Source organism: Microcaecilia unicolor, chromosome 10 (assembly GCF_901765095.1).
Source record: "Microcaecilia unicolor chromosome 10, aMicUni1.1, whole genome shotgun sequence".
NCBI lineage: Eukaryota > Metazoa > Chordata > Amphibia > Gymnophiona > Siphonopidae > Microcaecilia > Microcaecilia unicolor.
In genome coordinates this window covers 154,413,148-154,428,638 of record NC_044040.1, presented here as the reverse complement: position 1 = coordinate 154,428,638, position 15,491 = coordinate 154,413,148, and the positions used below count along the sequence as shown (strand labels likewise).

Here is a 15,491-nt window from a genome sequence, read left to right as displayed (position 1 = left end):
TAACAGGTGTTTATCATTTATATTAAGCTTTTTTGCATATTTTTATTTCTGAAAGAATTCACGCAAGTTGGTGTACAGTAATAATATTCAAACACCAAGTATTGTATACTACTTACAATGTCAACACAATAATAGAACATTTTAATTGACAGTGTAGGGCATAAGCAAAGATGGATATAGATATAAGGTAAGAGATTAAGAAGATAGTTAAGAAATTAAGAGGAGTTAGAAAATAAGATGACTAAATTAAAGAAAGTTGCACATGAGGTCTGAGAGATGGTTAAATATTATAAATATTATCTGAGCTAGGGTAGGAATAGATAAACATGTTCTGCTGCTGTAGGTGCAGCGTGTGTGTGTGTGTGTGACTAACAAGTTAGTTACTTCTTCCATTAAAGGCCTGGTTGAACAGCCAAACTTTAAACTGCTTCCTGAAGTAGAGAGTCTTGTGTTAAGCGCAGCCTTTGAAGGAGTGCATTCCAGAGTGTGGGGGCTACTCTGGAGAAGGCTCACTTGCAGATATCACATTGTGTACTGTCTTTTGGAGAGGGTGTGTTAGTGATAGCCCTTCATAAGACCTTAGTGTCCTTGGATGTATTCTTCAGGTACTTGGGGCCACTTCCTTTAAAGGTCTTGAAGATCAGACACAGAGTTTTAAATTTAGCCCTGTAGTGTACTGGTAGCCAGTGAAGTTTTTGCAATAAAGGTGTGATGTGGCCACAACACTTACATCCTTCTATTAGTCTTGCTGCAGCATTCTAAATCAATTGGAGCTGGTGCAGGCCCTTTGTAGTCAGACAGTTGTAGAGTGCATTACAGTAATCCAGTCTTGATGTTATCATGGCATGCAGAACTGGAATAAGATTTACCTACTCGATGTAAGGAGAGAGGCAGCATAGCCTCAATTCCCTCAAAATCATCCCCCACAGCTGTCACAGCCCCTTAAATTGCTCCTCTGCAAGTTCCCAACTACACTATAAACTGCAGCATGTACCACAACAGCATCCTGCAATTGCCCAACCCACCCTATCTCCTAAAACTACTCTGTGTAACAGCACCCTCAAACTAACTCCCCCCCCCCACCAAAGAGTAGAAGAGTTATCAAATGGCAATACATTTTAATCATTCCAAACCCAAGTCAAAACGAACAGGAAAGCAAGAAAAAGCTTCCTGAAAACTGCAAATATCCAGTGGCTTATCCAATCTTTCCATGTCATATGTTAGTGGTTAGAGCACCAGTCTTGCAATCCAGAGGTGGCCAGTTCAAATCCCACTGTTGCTCCTTGTGATCTTGGGCAAGTCACTTAACCCTCCATTGCCTCAGGTACAAGCTTAGATTGTTAGCCCTCCCGGGACAGACAAATATCCAGTGTACCTGAATGTAACTCACCTTGAGCTACTACTGAAAAAGGTGTGAGCAAAATCCAAATAAATAAAATAAATCTACTTCATGTAAAGTATCAGCAGCCTATTTCCTAGGGTAGGGACATGTTTCCTTTGTACACAAGTATATTCAAACTTTCTGGAAAAAAAAACCCCCACTCAAGTCAGAGTTGCTATGAAAAACCTTGGTTAAATTCCTCCCACTGAAACCGAGGAAAATCTGAAAATTCTGTCCAAAGCAAAGCACGCTACAATTTGCCTGGTTTAAGTTTGACCTCAAAATTACACACATCAGCATTCACCCACAAGCGTCAGGGAGAACAGTAGACTGAAAACAAACAGTTGAAAGGTTTTGTTTCGTTTAAATAAACACAGCACATAACTAAACTGTGGATTCTGTTGCTAAAGGATGTGGTTAAGGTGATTAACACTGAAATGTTCAAAACAGGTTTTAACAAGGTCCTAGAAGAAAAGTCCATAACAAAGTTGTTAGCCAGATAGATTTGGGCTTGAGCTATGAGAAATAGATTTTGTGTGTGTGTGCTCATCTACGCAAAAAATGTCTCCTATGAAATGATTAGTTTGTGTAGCTCTAATTCCAGTTACAAGAGGTATTTCTTCATCTTTTCCTTCAAAAGTAGGATTTAAGGACTACTAGAACAAATCTAAAGCAAACATTAAAGCATTCTTTTCTCTTGCAAATGAGTGAAGTTTTATTTATCATTGGCTACACTGGTTAAACTGCACTATTACTCCATTGGATATTAATCTATTAATGCAAATGATTGGTAGCCAGTCTTGCTATGAGAATGGACATAAGGATTATTATACACCTCTGCTCTGACCACCCTTTCTGTTCAGAATGGTTTTGAGATGCGTAAATCATTTAGCTTGTACACTCATTGTAATATTAGCTTCTCACTTGGTGCCTATTTACCAAATGGTTAAACAGGCTCTACCGACATCAATAGAGCACCTTTGCTAAAAACTCATGATGGTTTGCATTGTACCATTAAAATCATGAGGAGATATTGTGAAAATGTAGAAAAGGGCATTTAGGCAACCCAGACGTTTCTTAAACATTATTAAATCTTACACACCTTTTAATTTCTGATTGTATCGTGTGGAAGGATGATCATACTTTTATTATTTTATGTCCATATGAATTAAAATGCTGTTTGACAAAACTCCAGCAGCAGGTGAGAATGTCTATCTGAGGGCAAAGTAACTCTCTAAAATTTTAACAGAATTCCACCTTTCAAAACTTTCTGTTCCCGTTCTCTACTCTCCCAACCCCCACCCCCCCAAAAAAACAAAATAGCCTACCCCCCCCCCCCCCCCCCCACACACACACACACACATGCGCGCAGAGGGACTGGAAAGAATTCCATAAGCCATGTTCTATATGCTTTACCTGCTTATTTCAAATTATGCAATGTACAGGAGGGTGCCCTACTTCTTAAAATAATGGATTCAAACGTATATATCAGGAGCACACAATTCTGCTCCATGAGCAGAAACGCATCCGATTTTCAGAGTAATCCAAATAGGCAAATATATTTTGAGTAAATGTAACTTGAATATTGTGTGTAGTCTGAAACCCAGTAAAGCTTTCAGCATTTAAACTAGAGATGTAGAGATGTAATATACTGAGAGGTCTCTCAGCCACCTGAACACTGCAAATCAATAACTTGCAGACTTGTGGTTTGCTCAGCACAAATAAAATGCTTTCTAGAAAGTTTTCTGGAAGTTAAAAAAAAAAATCCTGCAATTAAGTTCTACAAAGAGCTCTAATAAAAGAAAATTATTTCATCCACATGGAGCTATAGGATTTTTCAGACTACTGTTAACAGTTGATGATTCCCTGGGGATGGGGAAGAGATAACAAACCACACACAACTCTGTATTATAAGTACAATTCAATTTTACTTAAAGCATATTAACAGATAAATTTAACAAAATATACATGACACCACCTGACAGGGAAAAAAATCTCTGCAGAGCATCTGGTTCAGAGATATGCAAGAACTTTCTTATCCATGACTCGTCTACAAACTCTCTCTTTGTTAAACATAGCCAGTCAAAACACTACACTACAGCTGGATTGCATGCCTGAACGCTGCACAGTTACGTGGATTTTCACTGGATATCATCATCATCATAAAGATCTTCAAAATCTGTAACCAAAGTCATATGTGCAAAGTTATTTTACAGTAAATAGTACATAGAAACACTTACACTTGGTACTGATAAATCAGAATTTTGGACCTCAAAACAGTAAATTAACATTGATGTATTACGTGATAAGCTTTATGATAATCAGTGCTAGAAAACAACCCCTATACTAGATCACCCAAGTGCATAAACTTCAGTGTCTGCCAGCAGGTGGAAGGACTTGGGGACCAACGCAGAAAGGTAGAGCAGCATGCAGGTGTCTTGAGAATGTGACTTTTACAAAGGCATAACATTCTCAGTTTTGTTTTCCACTCCTTTCCTAATAATTCCTAACTTTCTATCTACTTTCATAATTGCCACTGCACACCGAGCAGAGGATTTCAGCATATCATCAACAATGACACCTAGATCTTTTTCCTGGGCGTGACTCCTAATGTGGAACCTTGCATCATGTAGCTATAGTTTGGGTTCCTCTTTCCCACATGCATCGCTTTGCACATGCTCACATTAAACAAATCTGTCCAGTCCTGTAAGGTCCTCTTGCAATTTTTCACAATCCTCTTGCAAAAAATAAACAATAAAATTAAAGGGAAACAAAATAAAGAAAAAATGAAAAATACAGGAAAAAGGACAAAAATATCCATACGATGACGTGTCCTCCCTGCACCACAGAAAAGCAAAAATTAAGGAACCTGCGCTCATGCATTAGGCAGGAAGGGACCAGCGCACATGCAGTGGGACACTACTAGAAAGTTCTAAGTTAATCTCACTAGTCACTGTCCGCACCGGGCTCCATCAGGTGATGTCACCCAGCTGTGAGAATACAACAGCCTTCTTGTCCTCGGAGAACAACATTTTCAGGGAAGAATATTCCCGACCAAAAAAAAAAAAAGAGAGAGAGGCTTCACACAGACCTCCAGATGCCTTTTGTATACAAAGCCCATGAAACAATGAGAAACATCATCACCCCTTGCATAACAGGCAGGTTTTTTTTTTTGGGGGGGGGGTGGGGGGGGTTGGCCAGGAACCCCTGCAGCGTGAGGGAAGGGGCTAACTTGCAGCTACTTTCAGATCATCTGAGGGGGATCATGCAGTTCTGAGGGTCTTTTCCAAAATTGTTATTTGGGAATCTTTAATCTGAACATAATCCATTGATAAAGGAGTAGAATATTCTCAAGCATCTGCTGGAGCCAAAAGTCAGCCACGTTCTGTTTCCAAACTAAGTTTGCCATCCCGGTAGGGAGGCTGGCAGGCCAAGCAAGCAGGGAAGTAGAGAACATTACCACCACTGATTTTTAAGTATTTTTTAAACAATAAGTTTCAGAAATGTAAACGAAATCTCAACCAAAATAAGAAGCAAAAACATCTGAATGGTTAATGCAAGTAACTAAGTATGGCCCACAGCAAGCAAAGCACAACACCCAAAGTAAATTCTTTTTTTAAAGCAGTTCATTCCAGGAGGACAAGAAAGTAGATTGAACTATTTCTTCCTTAGATCCATAAGGCCCTGTTTACTAAGCCGAGCTAGAGGCACGCTAGCATTTTTAGCACATGCTGTGTAGATGCCCATAATATTCCCATGGGCGTCTACACAGTATGTGCTAATTTTTAGAATGCGCTAAAAACACTAGCGCACCTTGGTAAACAAAGCCCATAGTGTCCTGTCATTTTTCAATTTGGAAACTGGGGACTACAGGCATTTTAAACCTTATTTATTCTTTAAAGGAAACCTAGGCAAATGTCTAAAATTTGTTTTATTACAATATTCACTTCAAATCCTCTTTGGTAATCTACCTGGATAAAATGATCTTTATATACTTCTCTCCCTGAACAAAGCTTAGCCCAAAGCTATTTAATACAAAACAGCATCAAAATAAAATTAAAATTCTCTGGCCAAATAGCACTCCACCTTCACAAAACATTTCTCAGTTCCCAAGTCATCTAAAGCATCAACCCAGAATCAATGCCTTAGCTATACATTGAGACACCGAAGTCCCATTTGTAGAACTGGCATTTCCAAACCTCTGACCTAGAGAGATTCAGAATTTTAGTTTCCAGTCTAATCATTGCTCTTGTATACCACACCTTCCCTATAAAATGGAGCTCAAAGTGGTTAACCAAAATAAACAAAAGTACAGTAAACTAAAACAGTTTAAAAGGAGAACATCTCAAGTATCATGAAATTTTTGAAATAAGATTTTTACGAAACAAAGAGTATGAAGTACTATGTTGAACTGCCTTAGGTAATGTATTCCAGGACAAAGCTGCTCTGTAGGAGAAAGAATATTCCAGCACTTTCCTTAAATGAACAGAGTTAAAAGAGGAGAACATCAATGTATTACAATGACTTTGTCTACAAGTCACTTTCCCTAAAAAAAATTGAACGAGAGAATTACTTCTGAGGTCATACAATGAAAGATTTTAAAAATGAACACCATAACTGATACAAATGGGATAAAGCAAAATTCAAGCCTAAAAATGAATATAAATACGAAAATTAGTAAAGGCTACATTTAAATGAATACAATCTTTTATTCAGTATATAAAAATATAAATATAACTAAATGGACAAGTAAAATACCTACCTATTCTAAACTCAATAAATCATACTTAAAGGAACAAACCACCCAATTGACAATAACGCATCACAGTTGCCCCTGAAAAAATCATTAAGTAATCCATAGCTGATAAACTCCATCATAGTCAGAACCAAGTTCCAAACAGAAAAAGACACAGTTCCTTCACTCAAGGGCACATTTAGTAAAGAGGTCTTTTACAAAGACGTGCTAATAATTAGCACACACTAAACACTAGCGACACCCACAGAAACATATGGGCGACTAACATTTTGCGTGTACTTATTTTTAGCATGTGCTAAGAACGCTAGTGCGCCTTTGTAAAAGGACCCCCTAAGTGAAGAAATCAAATGGGTGCCTTAAACAGATGCTCACAATCCATATTCTAGCAATGATGCAATCTATATAGCACCATCCAGAAAAATGCCATAATCCCAAAGGACCAAGGGCTAGCCAATATGTGTAAAAGTTCCGTCCTCACTCAACAGTCTGTGTTTCGTTTGCCATCAACAGGAGTGAGTCTCTGTAAAAATAAAAACATACCCAAATACAGAACATATAATGATAACCAGGCCACCAAAAAACATGAAATTGAATATAAATCCTATAAAAAGCATCACAAAGACATAAAACAGCTACTTACAAATAAAGTACAGCACACTAAGGACTGAACTCTTTACACACCTGAGGTGGTAGCTAGCCCTAGTCCTTGCAAATATCTGTTTGAGACACCTGTTTGATTTCTTCACTTGGGCATCCTTTTACAAAGAGGTGGTAAGCCCAACGCGGGCTTACCACTCGCTGAAAGGGAAGTACCGCCGGACTACCACAGCAGCCCGGCGGTAGTTCCCACCCCTACAGCACATCATATCCGGTGCTACAAAAATATTTTAATTTTTGAAGCGCCAGTGTGTACCCGGCAGTAATCAGATGAAGGTGGTGGTGGAGACGGAGGTGGTGGAGATGAAAACGGTAACGGAATTCAAACATGCGTGGGATAAATACAAAGGAATCCTGTGTAGAAGGAACGGATCTACGGAATCTTAGCGGACATTGGGTGGCGACGCCGGTAACTGAAGAGTAAAACCAGTGCTGGGCGGACTTCTATGGTCTGCGCCCTGATCGTGGCTGAATAGATATGGATAGGCTGGAGAGTAAATTTTAAGGGGCTTCAACATTAACATCAGAACTTTTAGTACAGGAACAGTGCTGGGCGGACTTTTACGGTCTGTGCCCCGAGAAAGGCGGGGACAAATCAAACTCGGGTATACATTTAAAGTAGCACATACCATGTAAAATGAGTTTATCTTGTTGGGCAGACTGGATGGACCGTTCAGGTCTTTATCTGCCGCCATTTACTATGTTACTATCATGCAGTGCTGCATACTGCCTGGTTACCGCTGGGTTAGTGCGGGAGCCCTTACTGCCACCTCAATGGGTGGTGGTAAGTGCGCCTCACTAGAAATGGCCGCGCGGCAAGTGCTTCACTTGCCACACAGCCATTTTCTGAAAAAAAAAAAAAGTTCTGCCTTCTACCCGCTGTGGTGAAAGGGGGCCTCGGCGCACATCAAAAACATGCGCCAACGCCAGCACAGGCCCCCTTTTGCTGCAGCTTCGTAAAAGTGGTCCTTACTGAATCCACCCTTGAGTGAAGGAACTGCCTTTTTCTGTTTGGAACTTTGTTCTGACTATGGTGGAGTCAGCTTTTGACTACTTAATGAGTTCCTCAGGGGCAACTGTAATGAGTTATTGCCAAATGGTTGGTTTGTACCTCTTAAGTATGATTTATTTTGTTTAGAATAGGTAGGTATTTTACTTGTCTATTTAGTTTTCAGGATTATGCTGTGCTCAAAAGATTTTTGGTTGTATTTATATTTTTGTATAACTGAATAAAAGATTGTATTGTTGTTCTTTTTGAAATAAGCCTTTACAATTTTTTGTAAAAATAATTCTATTTATACACTTATGGTGACCAAATTTGGGAAAGCAAACATTGTAATCATACTAGGATGCAATACAACAGTTCTGAATAAATCAGCTCCAGCTACTTCTGAAATTCAGTTGGCGTTATCTTTCCTCTCCTACATTTTAGAGAGCCCAGACTTGCACCACTGTGATCCAATCCCCAGTCTGCCTGCACCCAATCCACCCTGGAACCTACTATGGGCTTCCCTGGTGGCTAGTGGAAGAGGAAAGTAGGGAGCTAGGGGGTCAGGAGAAATCCCCTGCCACTCTTGATTCCCCCCCCCCCCCACACACACATATACACACCACCACTACCATTTACCACATTTCAGAAATTTTTCAGTAATTTTTTCCAGCTTTCCTGTTCCTTGTGGCAGCATGAAGGACATGCCACCCAGTCCTGTTGTTGTAGTTCAAAGGATCTGACTTTCATACTAATCTAATAATGGTTTTGTAGTTGTACTCATTTCATCAAAAAATAACAGATTTAAGAAACAGTTGGTCCGAAGTGACAAAAACTAAACAAAAGGAAGATGGAAAGTCTATTCTGAGCGCACCAAATCCAGAGACTAAATTACGTATCATACTAAAACAAACAACATTCCAAGAGCCTTACCATTAAAGAAATCACAATGAACTGCTTTTTCATTGGCAGCCAAATCCATCAGAAGACCAGTACTTCCTCCAGCCTAAAAGAAAAATTCTAATCAGTGCACATTATCTGGATTTTTATCTATGCAAAATATAAACAAAGAAATACACTTATAAATACAAGATTTTTCATTGTATACTTAACTTTATATTGTAGACCACCAACTAAAGAACTCTTCTGCAGTATTTGCCTACAAAGGTAATTTAAACAGAGTATAGCGAATATAGGCCTAAGGCTTTCTCCCATTCTGGGATAAAGGGATACCATGTCAAAAGTCCAAAAAAAGGGCACCTGTTTTATAAAGGCTCCTGTACCTTTAACCCTGATAAACCCCGGCAGTGCACAAATTCACAACTGCTTTGAAGGTGATGTAAATTTGTGCATGTATTCTATGCACAGATCATGTAAAATCAGTCATCTGCTTGATTACCTTTATGCAGGTATACATCTGCACAATTTTATACGAGGCTAACACACTAGAATGCAAGTCCAACTGCTTTTTCTTCCCCCCATGCTAATTATCTCAGTGATGAAACAGAAGGCAGAGCCCTGCCTTATCCAGTTGAATCAGTGCCTCTTCTAATGGTCTGATTGATCATTTAATACAAATTACAGCATTCTAAGGAAGTTACTGTGGTCTGTGAAGGCACACTTGGGGAGGGGGAGGGACAGAAACTAGAAGCAGGGTCAGAAGTTAAAGTTACTGTGTGTGATTGGGCTGGGATGAGGAATACAGCTGGCAGGCAGGTGGGCATGGAGAATTATGTCAGTATGCAATCGGAGAAAATTAATAATATAGTCTTACTGTACAATGAATAAGCTATAATGAGCACAGCTTAAGTTTGCACTGGAGGCTTCAGAACGCTAAGAAGAAAGGAACAGCGAAAATTACATTGGGCAACTTTTTAACATGAAACATTCTGAACAGAATGCAATGGAGTGGGCAACAAACTATGACAGAAAAGCATGCAATAAGTTGTCTAATTTAAGTCTACATGATTGGATTAAGGGGTTGGGGTATTTAGCTCAGGCCTTTGCAGCAGCAGCTCACAAGGAGCTGCATTCAGGTCTGGTAGATATTTCCCTTTCCCACAGAGCTTACAATCTGAGGAGCTTTTTATAACTAAAACTTAGTGCAAGCTAAATACTTATTAGTCCATAGGTATAAAATGAGTTTCTTAGCATACACTAAGCTTCAGTATGAGGGCCTTTAGGTTTGTACTGGAGGTTTAGGTGAGCATCAGTGGGATCTGAATCCTAGATGCCTTGATTTTCAACCTGCTGTTCTAAACATTTTCAAGATAACTTGGGGTGCTGGGTATAGTGAAGAAATCTACTCAATATTCTTTTTTTTTTTTTTTTTGGGGGGGGGGGGGGGGATTCAAACATACACTGGATCTACAGAGTGCACTTAGGAAGGAATAAAACCAGCCTGTTTCTGGTAACCTGTAGCTATCTAATAACTGGTTGAATCTCTTCATTGCGGTTAATAAATCACAATAAATAAAAAAATATTTAAAACTGTAAAAAAAATAATATTTATCATGGTAGAGCGCGCAGCAATATGAAACTGAGCAATGAACCGAGCATGAGACATAAGAAATCACGCTGTCATGGAAGGTGGAACTACCTTTACGTTGTAGTTACAGAAAACTTCTGGTCTGTATCCCTTAACCTAACATCTAGGTATATAATGAATACTGCATATTCAAATGTAAGGTACATAATTAAAGACATAGCCTTTAGCCAACTAACGACAGCAAACCCATTAAAACTGTTCTAATGGTTTCCTTAGCCCATTCAGGCTCTCTCGACCGTTGTGCTCTTCCCCACCTATCCTCACCTCATCCAGGTCCACATAAGGCCCCGCACCCTCCGGAAACATTTCATCCACCGCCGGCTTCATGACGCCCGCAGCTTCGGGCAAAATGAGACCACCACCGAGCTCCAGCGATCACCGAGCTACGAAAATCTTTTCTCTTCCAATCCACCTCCGTAGTCCGTACTCTTCCGGAATCGGATGATCTCGCGAGTCGCGACGCGCGAGCAAACCCTCCCGTAAGTAACAGCGCGAGACTGGAAAGCTGTTCTAGCTTTAGGAGGACCTCTCTCTATCGTCCTCTTGCGTTGCCTAGGATTGGGAGAGATCAACAAAAGAAGAGACGAAATGAGCCTATCTAGTCCATTGTATGAGCTGAAGCCAGTAGGCGGAGTTCTTCTCGGTTTTACTACACCCAAAACAATAGCAAACGCTATTGAGTTGACATTTGACAACAATAATAGCAAAAGATTACTGTATTAGAAATAAGGGACTGCCTATGCGTGGTCCATCTGTAACAAGTCTAAAGCTGATTCAGTTGCATAGACAGTGCCTTAAAAGGTGGAAGACAAATGGTTTTATTTATTTATTGGACATCTTTTTAATTTATCTGAAAGTTGTCCATATGTAGATATAAATAAATATAATGAAATAACAATTGAATATCACTAAAACAGCTTCAAAAATTATTGTAGCTGGTAGAAACAGCAATTATAAACACTGTATTTTGTGTTCGTTTTTCTACGCTGTTCTATACAATACAGATGGCCAAATTTCAGTGATATCCTGTTTCCTGTTGGGTTCATCTTAACTGTTGTTGTAATCTGCCTTGGAAAGCCTGGAGTTATAAAGATGATGGAATATACTGAAATTAAATGGAAGTAAAATGAAACTCTCCTTTCATTGGGTAGCATGGAACCGCATCTTCATCTATTTTGTAGAAGTTTACATTTTAGATACACACTGTGCATTTTTTGTAGGAAAAAAGGTACCAGTACTCATTATGGGCAGGGTCAACATCTATGGCTCCGCCCTATGGTAGCCACACCCCTTATATTTATTTATTTATTTATATATTTATTGCATTTGTATCCCACATTTTCCCACCTCTTTGCAGGCTCAATGTGGCTTACAATATATCATGAATAGTGGAAATACATAAGAAAATATACATTTGGTATTACAGAAAGATCTTGGGTAACATGATAATAGAAGAACATAATAGTAGATTCATTAAAGATATTAAAGACAGTTCTGGGTGTATGTATAGGAGTTCACATTTGTTGTTCTTTGTAGTATATCTTGTTGAAGAGATGGGTCTTCAGAAGTTTGCGGAAATTAGTGAATTCATAGGTCGTTTTTAAGTTACGTGGTAGCGTGTTCCAGAATTGTGTGCTCAAGTAGGAAAAGGTTGATGCATACATTGTTTTCTATTTTAGACCTTTGCAGCCATAGCACATATAAGCAGTATCATTGAAAATACTATACCAGTGTAGGAGAAAAAAATGTGATTTTTTTTCATTATAAATAATTTCTATAAGCTTTTACAGCTCCAGTATACCCAGTGCAAAATAAGACAGCAGATATAAATTTTCAAATTGTACATCTTCCAATCACTAAAATGAAAATAAAATGATTTTTTTCTATCTTTGTTGTCTGGTGACTGTATTTTTCTGATCATGTTGGTCTCAGTCTCGGATTCTGCTGCTCTCTATCTGTTCCCTTAACTCTGTTTCCAGGGCTTCCTTTCCATTTATTTCTTTACTTTCCTCCTTTCATCTTCATTTCTTGCCCTACATCCATAGGTAAATGCTGGGTCCTCCGCGGACTTGACTGGAGGAGGTATAGAGTGGATCCAACTTTTGCCTATTTTATCCATCCCATGTGCAGTTTTTCCCCTCTTTTCCCTTTCCCTCATCTCGTCAATATGCATCTCCTTCCTTTTTCTATCCACATCCAGCATTTTCCTCTCCCCCTCCATCCATGTCCAGTATTTCAACTCTCTCCCCTAAATCTGTCTTCCCTCCCCTCCATCCATATCCAGCATTTCTCCTCTCCCCTTCTGTAATCCCCTCCCCTACTCCTGGTTTACCAAATATATTCAGATTCAGGTTTCCAATGTAGTCTGGACCGGGTGGCACAAGCTCACCAGGAGCGGAGAGGAGATTAAAAAAAAAACTAGTGAAAAGTAGAATTGATTAAAAGTTACTTTATTTATAACATTTGTTTTAAACTCAGCAATTCAGTATTTATAACTTGCCCACTAGCTGATGGTAATACTCTTTCCTATTCACAAATTGCTCTCTACACATCCAGATTGTAACACTTAAGCTTCTTCTTTCAATTTCCTAGTGCAAACTTTGTTTCTGTTGCTCATTGACCTTTTCAAGTTTTAACAACAGGAGCTATCAACATTTGTTTCTTTGTTTTTTCACAGATTCACTTTCCCAGTTAAAGTATCCCACGAACATCAGATAAGTATTTCTTCCATTTATACCTTAAACAAGCATGCAATAACAAAAAAAAAATAACTATTCAGGATATACCGGCTGTCAAGAATTGATTCTTTGAGGTTGTCTCTCTTTTTCAGGTTCTTCTTCTGATAATGCAAGGTAGGTATGAAATGTTTATTATTCTACATTCCTATAGGTAATGTCCCTTTGCAATTTCACTCCAGCTTGTAGATGATGTTAAAGGATACTTTATTTTCCAGCTTTCTTGACTTTTTCTTCTTTCTTTCGGTGGGTATCATTAGTAGGCGGGATGGTGTTGTCCTCTGGCCAGGGATCAGGAACCAGGAGCTTGAAGACCTACTACTCTACACTTTAATAAACCAATAAACCCTAAATTCTATATAAAAATCGGATCAAATATGACCACTGCACTCCCTGTCTAGCTCCCCAACAAAAAAAAACATATAATTCAGAACCCCTACGCTTTCCCTCCCACAGTTAACAAAGACAAGGAGTATTGGGAGTAATTTTCCTTAGACCATCTGAGGACATAAAATTACCTGGAATTGAAATAAATAACTCCCAGCAATATTACATATACACTGCCGCCTAAATACGGTGCAGTAAATATCCTCCTATAGATGATTACTCATTCAAAGTCACTGGGAAATTTTTTACTTTTAAATCTCTTTCCCAGACCTTTTATATTTGATAGCATATTTGGGGTACACTATAATCAGCACTTATGCTGAGAACCTCAAATATGACACTTTATTAGATTTACCTGTTTCTCCAGCTCATCTAAACATTAACAGTCTGGTAAGATTTATTGTCATTGCCTTTCCCCACCACTTCTCAATCAACTCAGCCCTCTCTAAAGCCCCTAAAACGCGACAGGCTTCTTAGTTTAAGTACTACCTCTTATTCATCCACTCCCCACTCATTCATATCATTAAAATACTCCCAGATCTGTTTTAATACAGATTTTGTATGACAGCTGAGCCCAGATCATTTACACAGGTCTGCTCAGTGTCTCACTCACCTCCCAACTGCCTAACAGTAACATTTGGAACTCTAACTATGTCATACACAGCACAAACCCAGCACGAGCCTCTGTACTGCTCACTGTCTCTACACCAGATCCAGAAGGGGCCAGGTAATCTTTTAAAATTTAACCCATAGGGTTACACTTCCACTCCATCCATGTGCATCTACTTCCTCTTTCCTCCCTCCCCTCCATCCATCCATGTCCAGGATTTCTCCTTTCTCCCTTCCCTCCAACCGTGTGAATCTCCTTCCTCTGTCTTTCCTTCCCTCCAACACTTCTCCTCTCTTTCCTGCCCTCTACTCCATCCATGTCCAGCATTTCTCCTCTCTCCCCTCCGTCCATGTGCATCTCCTTCTTGTCTTCCCTCTCCTCCATCCATGTCCAGCATTTCTCCTGCCCTTCCCTCCATCCATCCATGTCCAGTAACTATGCTCTCTCCCCTGCCCTCCCTTCCCCTCCATGTCCAGCGATTCTCCTCTGCCCTCTGCTCCCATCTATGTCCAGCAATTTCTCCTCTCTCCCTTGACCTCCCCTCCCATCTATGTTCAGCGATTCTCCTCTGCCCTCTCCCCATGTCCAGCGATTCTCCTTTGCCCCCTATCCTCCTCTCCATATCCAATAACTCGTCCCAGCCTCCACCTGCCCCCCTTTCAGCCCCCATCGAGTTCCAGTACCAACCCCAGCCCCACCTGCCCGCCCTTAGCTCCTCGACAGCCCTGCTTTCCATTCCTGCTGCCCCGCGACACGTTTAAATCTTTTTTTTTTAACTTGAAGTCGCAGCGGCAGCGTTAGTGATAACAGCAGGCTCGCCTCCTCCAGGCTTCCCTTCCCGAGTCTCAGTGTCCCGCCCTCGCAGAAACAAGAAACTACCTCAGAGGAAGGCGGGTCACTGAGACGGAAGGGAAGGATGAAGGAGGCGAGCCTGCCTGCTGCTATCACTAATCCTGCCACCAGCGCTGCAACTTCAAGTAAAAAAAAAAAGGTTTAAACACATCACGGGGTGGCAGGAACAGAAAGCAGGGCTGTCGGGGAGCTAAGGGCGGGTAGGTGAGCTGGCCCTAGGAAAAAAAGGTGCCAGTACTCCATACCGGCACGTACCGGCACAAAAAAACCACTGCATACACAAATAGATTATTCTGTTTTGAACATGTTTCAGAGGCAAGTGGTTTTATAAGTCAAAATAAAAATAAATATTGTGTTTCATGCAGATCTCTTTTGTATAAATATAACTAACGCCTATGTTTACTAACCGGTGCTATGGATGCGTTAGCGTTTTTAACACGCGTAAATGGTTTACACATATTAAACGCTAATGTGCCCATAGAAATGTATAGACGCATTAGCATTTAATGCGCCTTAAATTTACAGGCGCGTTAAAAACACTAACATACCTTAGTAAACATACCCCTAAATGGGCTAT

At 39.9% G+C, this 15,491-nt stretch overlaps 1 protein-coding gene across 1 annotated transcript; it reads right to left on the bottom strand.

Moving 5' to 3' along the window:
• Window positions 1–3,174: 3,174 nt before the first annotated feature.
• Window positions 3,175–10,814, bottom strand: COPS9 (COP9 signalosome subunit 9). Its single transcript, XM_030217088.1, has 3 exons — window positions 10,595–10,814; window positions 8,716–8,788; window positions 3,175–3,560 (listed from the first exon to the last, which is right to left on the bottom strand). The coding sequence occupies exons 1-3, from the start codon at window positions 10,655–10,657 to the stop codon at window positions 3,523–3,525; spliced, it is 174 nt and encodes a 57-aa protein (XP_030072948.1). The 5' UTR covers window positions 10,658–10,814; the 3' UTR covers window positions 3,175–3,522.
• Window positions 10,815–15,491: the final 4,677 nt, after the last annotated feature.